This window comes from Electrona antarctica (genome assembly GCF_951216825.1).
Source record: "Electrona antarctica genome assembly, chromosome: 14".
NCBI classification, from domain to species: domain Eukaryota; kingdom Metazoa; phylum Chordata; class Actinopteri; order Myctophiformes; family Myctophidae; genus Electrona; species Electrona antarctica.
In genome coordinates, this window is record NC_136795.1 from 15,792,088 (window position 1) to 15,798,113 (window position 6,026).

The 6,026-nt window shown below is 41.5% G+C and overlaps 2 protein-coding genes across 2 annotated transcripts in view; one reads left to right on the top strand and one right to left on the bottom strand.

The window, feature by feature from the left end:
• The window catches only part of kcnj12b (potassium inwardly rectifying channel subfamily J member 12b), a 214,749-nt gene that overhangs the window by 47,190 nt on the left and 161,533 nt on the right, over positions 1-6,026 (top strand). The gene's annotated exons all lie outside the window — the stretch shown is intronic.
• On the bottom strand, positions 688-3,355 carry tmem86b (transmembrane protein 86B). The gene is made up of 3 exons (XM_079520380.1): positions 3,010-3,355; positions 2,087-2,360; positions 688-1,268 (listed from the first exon to the last, which is right to left on the bottom strand). Exons 1-3 carry the CDS (start codon positions 3,058-3,060, stop codon positions 811-813), a joined length of 783 nt encoding a protein of 260 aa, XP_079376506.1. The 5' UTR covers positions 3,061-3,355; the 3' UTR covers positions 688-810.

Sequence of the window (6,026 nt, forward strand, 5' to 3'; positions counted from 1 at the left end):
TGTTCCCCTCTATACCAAATCTCTTTGCCGAAGCTGATCTATAAGCTCACAACACTTGATGTGTTGTGACTCGCTTACTTTCCTTGCTACCTGCTCCGCATGGTTTGCTATATCAGCAATTTTCAACCAATTGTTTGCCTATCTTCATCCCTTACAAAACAGGTCTCCAGGACATGTATTACTTTGAGTGAACATTTCTCACAATAACATATCAAATAATTGTTTTATGCCATATTTATTATACAGTTGTCAATTTCAGTGCATAATAGAGCATTTACAAGTGGAAAATGCTGCAAACACATTACATCCTTCAGTGAAGCAATGTGTCCATGTACAGTACAACATGTGGCCTAACCTAAACCTAAGGTCTTGATTACCACAAATTAGACAAGCCAAGTATTATCAACAATGTATATTCACATGCACTAATGTACAGTATGGTTTATGGTCTTGAAAAGCAATGAATGGAAAATAATGTCATTGAATATAAAATGGTAATTATTTTGTGTGTGTGCGTGTGTGTGCATGTGCGTGTGTGTGTGTGTGCGGGGGTGCGTGCGTGCGTGAAGGAGAGAAGACGTATTCTTACATGAATTGTCCTTTCTTACATGACTTGTGTCTTGTGGGCAGACCGAGTCCACTCAAGACTTGTCTTGCTGACCAGACCGAGTCCACTCCAGACTCAGTCCTTGCGGCAATGTAAAGAAAAGCCAAGAGAAATAGAAGCTGTTCAAAGCAACTATTGGGATTTTAGAAATGAATAAAAGGTGAGGCAGACAGTTGACACTTCTGAAGCCAGTGGGCATCAGACTAAGCCCTTTTCCATTTCCCAAGGTCATCCGTGTTCTCCACCGCCTGGATATCTCCCACAGCGATGAGCAGCTGAGCCAAATAATAGCTGACCATGACGATGTAATGTCCGTGCTCCACCTGTTCCAGCACCTTGAACATCTGGAGCGCCAGCATCAGGTCTGAGACCAGGAAGGACAAGCCTCCTAACAGCGGGGCTGCTCTGCGGGTTTGAATGGCTAATCCCACCATTAGGACAATTAAACCGAGGTACACTCCCACAGCTGCGGTCAGTATTCCTGGGTCAGGAAGCTTCTGCAGGTATGGATAGAGGTGGACGAACACACCTCCTCCCAGCACAAACAGGATCACGTAAATGAGACGCGAGCAGGCAGAGGATGAGGAGGAATATGTGGAATATCGAGTGGAGACGAAGGCGAAGGAGTACAGTAGATGAGCCACAGCAAAGGCTCCCATTCCTAGGACAGACGTGAAAGCGAACATGAACAGCTGGAAGAAATTAACCATTGCCATGCAAGAGCTCCACATAGCTATGTATAATAAAACATGTATAATAAAACAAAGCAGCAGCATAGATTAGATAGCGTAACATTCAAAACAAAAACAGCAAGCACAGAAACAATGGAATAGAATAAAGAGTGCAAGAAAGAGCAATCAAACTTATCAGAGTAGAAAAATAGTAACATTATGTACGTATATCATGTTTTCCCTGTAGTAGTAAAGTTAGGTAAACTTTTTGTGAACAGCTTCACAGTAGGTTCCATATATACAGCAAATTTAGTTAAGAAAAGTGCAATTTGAGCATGATAGTGTGAGAAGAGGGCGAGGGCTAGCGTTTTCCTTTGCCTTTGTTTCTTCTTATCAGTTCATGTATCTGATTGTTCGGGGAAAGAAGCTTTTTTGCATTGCGTCTATTTCCAATAGCTTTGAGACTGCGAAAACATTTTCCATACGGCAGCATATTTCACTGGTGGATCTGATAATGGATCGAATTTTGTTCTGTTTATTTTGTGTAATAAATGAACCATAGAAGTCTCAATGTGAAAGTCATTTTGCATGTAGCATGTTGTAGATATTCATTAGAAAACAGAATTTGAACTTGTGACTGTCACAAATCTTCAAAAAATCTGCATGCAATGAACCACTAGTTTGAAATCCACAAGCCTCCTAGCGTCTTTCTTTTTTTTCACAGATTAAATGTGTGTAATATTTGATATTTCTAAAATGTATCCATGTTGAACATGCATTCACCCTGAGAGAGGCACCATCCTCATACCTGGGAAGAACAGTTCGGGCCATACTAGGCACCAGTCCCCAGCGGACGAGAAGACCAGTCCACCTGCCACGCCCAGGACACTCTGAAAGCCGCTCCAACTTAGCACGATTAGAGCCAACAGGATCACCGGGGCTGACTTAACACCTGCAGCTAAGACAGATGGGGGGGAATCAGGACTCCCTGGTAGTCCAGGTAGGAGTCCATGGGAGTCCAGGTAGAAATAGGCAGCTGTGGCCAAAAAGAAGGGCATGAGATAGAGAAAGAGAATGCAGGACTGATAGAGTGGGAGATGAGAGAGTATAGGTGGTGGTGGTGGGAGGGGGGAGGCATCACAGTAGACAGTGGCATTAAAAGAAACATCACAACTTGCATCTGCCAAATGGTTGCAAAACGTGCAATGATTACAAGAAATTCTACTGTTTTTGAGTGGTGTAAACCACTCCTACAACTGGCTTTGTTAGTCTGTCTGTCTGTCTGTCTGTGCAAAAAAAATGAGCATGGTTGATGCTGATTGGTTGATGCTGATTTCATTAAGTTAGACATTACGTCAGAACACAACTGATCAGGCTATATAATACCTTAGACCACTCAGTTCACACGGGTGTGATTTTTTGTTATCATAACCAACGGCATACTAGGCTGTTGTTTCTCAATGCCGGGTCCGGGGACCACCAAGTGTCCAAAATGCAAATGGTTTTACCCGTTCCATTTGCACACAAGTTATACACTGAGGATTTTACAGTGTAGATTGGGGTCATAGAGATAAATGTTTTAATCAAATGGGGGTCCATGGCCTAATGCATATCAATCTGGGTGTTCTTGGAATGAAAAGTGTTGAGAATCACTATACTAACTAGGCAATACAGACGCAGGTACTGGATGTCATTAGGAGTGAGATTTAAAGTGGTTATTATTAGCTATACCGTTTTTCTCCCCTGTCTCCTGTCGTAGGCGTGTGTCTCCAGGATGTCCATCTCCTCCAAGCTGAAGCTGATTCAGGTGTTGAATGGCTTCCTTGTTGGTCCTATCAGCACAGAATATGTCTTTCTCCTACTTCAGCCCTTCCTTTATTCACACTATGTCCTACTTAAATGTCTGCTACTGTCCCCCTACTATAGCCTCTCTTTCCCCCCTGGCTTCTCCCTCTCACAGTCTGTCCTCTCCACAGAGCAGTATCGTGTCTCTTTGGTGGTGTGTTCAGACGACAATGAACTTTGGAACGATCCTCTCTACAGGCCAGGGGATGTGTCTGATGGTTCTGCGATAATCAATGCGTTCCATGTTTTGAGTTTTCATGTTTCAGCCAAAGAGACCTTTGACCCCCATTCCACTGGAAGATGACATCGCCAAATAGAGGGCAAAGTTGAACTAGGCTGATAGTATATCTGACTACTACATGAACATTTCTAATAGCAGCCGCTATGGGGGAAATATGTTTTTCATTCATGATATCATAATAATATCATAATATCATTTTCTGTTTGGAACATTCAGGAATGATTTTTTTTTCCATACCAAGATTATCTTAGATAAAGTTTCCCCAAAATACGGTACAGTAAGACAGGGGTTCTCAACGTTTTTGTCTGGGGACCACCGGAAATGCTTGGGCCATGTCTCGCCTCGCGTCCCCCGCCCCACCCCACCCCCCTCCCCAATACAAATTGACCGCTACAATAACCTTATTAATAGAGAAAATACATCATAAATAAATACTGAAACCAGATGTCATCATTAAGGAAAGTTTATGCATGTACTATGTAAACTCTTCATTTCCATTTTCCAACCATTCAGTTGCAAAAGAACAAAGACAAAAACATTTTTATAATGTTTTAATATGGTTTTTTTGCGACCCCCCCCGAGGGGTCACATCCCCCAGGTTGAGAACCCCTGCAGTAAGTCACTGGAAAGGTAACTTGAGGACACTGTGCTATAGGGTGTGGTGGAAGCATAGCTGGGTAGCCTTTTGAGTCAGTCATGTTACTGGTTGCAATCATTTTCACTATGAGTCATCATGTGCCAATGGATGCAGCATCGCACAACAGCAAGTGGAATCAAGTTCATCAAGGGTTTTCACCTGCATTCACCAATTTCACTGAAATAGACTGAAAGCTTGCAATAAAAAATACCTGATTTTGTACAGATTTGAGTGTGCAGGAGCCTCCCTTTAGTTTTTCATATCTAAACTTTTGTGACTCCAGCACCTCACCTAAGTCTATTGGCAGATGAGCGGTGGCTTTTTCACACAAAAAAAATCAAAAATCAAAACACCAAACACCTGATTATGTAATATTGACTCTTTCTCTTTCTGACCCAAAGGTCAGTCTTCAGGACAGCCTGGTGTCAGTAGGGGTTGGAGCTGGCTAGAAAAAGCATTCTAAATTCAGTCCATTCCCACCAAGTTTCATAAAACGCTTCCCATCCGTTCCCATTGGTCAACAAACCCCATTATACCCCTATCCCTAACCTCACACTAATTTTACGGTCAGATTAATGGGATGTCGGAATTATGAGCGGACGCCTCTTGGGCTTGGCTTTGACCTTTATTGTGACCATGAACTTTCCAACCCAAAAGTTAATGACCTCTTCGGGGAAGCCTACTGAACATATGCCCATCTGTTCTCAAGTTCCTGTACTATTCACATGAGCAAGTACACACACACACACACACACACACACACACACACACACACACACACACACACACACACACACACACACACACACACACACACACACACACACACACACACACACACACACACACACACACACACACACACACACACACACACACACACACACACACACACACACACACACAGATTATTATTATTATAATAATATTGTCAATATTACAGACAGGCAGACAGATAGATAAAACATTTTCAAATAACAATTTACTCTCGAGTCTCTTGAGTCTTAACTCATGAAAATGAGTGCGACCCATTGCCGGGGAACCACTGTTCTATAGTGTTCAACATTTTCATTATCAAATTAAAGCCCCACAGAAAAGCATTGCTGTGGTTGGAAGCTAGTTTGGACCGCTGTATTGGTTCAGTTCGGTCACTAGATGGCATACAGTTTATTGAACACAGATAGAGGGATAGTATTTAAAATAAATTAAACATAGCTTGACTTAAAATTGTGTAAAGCTGCAGCATAAACAAATTAAACATGTATTTCACCCCCAATACTGGCCTTGTGCTGTGAAACCCACTGTGAAACTGTGGGTTTCACACAGTTTTAAAACTACGGCTTAAACTGACATTATTTTCTGAAATATTTTACTTTATAATACCATAATATAAAACTATATAATATAATACTTTGCATTTTCAACATTCTTTTTTTCTCAGATTCACAGGCCTCAGGAATTAATCTTTAACAGGGATTCTCTGAGTCAAACTTGTGTGCACGGTACAAAGTTTGACTCAAAGAATCAATGACTGGCAGGCCACTGAGGCCAGTAGGCATTCAGGGTGGGAAAAGTGCTTGGAACGACAACTCTGGAGGGGCGCAGAATTGCTATCAAGGTAAGTGGAGCAATACATGTAATTAAAAGATTGACATAAGAACTTGAGGAGATAGGGTTTAGGATAGACGTTTAGAGGTTAGGTTTGGGGTTTAGTCGGAGTTAAGCCTGATTTATATGTAGGTGTCTTACTGCCGAATCCCTCTACAAGCTTACAATGCATCGATGCATTGTGAGCTTGTAGATCGACTATATTCGGCTTCAGGGTTATGGTTAAAATAAAAAATAGCAAAAAAAAGTGTGTTTTTTCTTATTTTATTTTCTCATTTAAAAAGAAAAATGTCGTGTTGGGAAGTTTGAGAGCAAGAGTGTCTGTCCTGTTGTCTTTATTTTGTTTGTCTGTTCACATTTGTCACTGTTTAACTGTTTTTTGTTTTTTCTTGTTTATCTCATTTATGTACCTTTTTT

Bases quoted from the DNA above. Each gene is read 5' to 3' on its own strand.
- tmem86b (XM_079520380.1), bottom strand. From the start codon at position 3,060: ATGGACATCCTGGAGACACACGCCTACGACAGGAGACAGGGGAGAAAA. The intron at 2,361-3,009 runs GTATAGCTAATA...CCACTCTATCAG, and splicing joins GGAGACAGGGGAGAAAAACG to TCCTGCATTCTCTTTCTCTA. The intron at 1,269-2,086 runs GTATGAGGATGG...CGTCTGTCCTAG, and splicing joins GCCCGAACTGTTCTTCCCAG to GAATGGGAGCCTTTGCTGTG.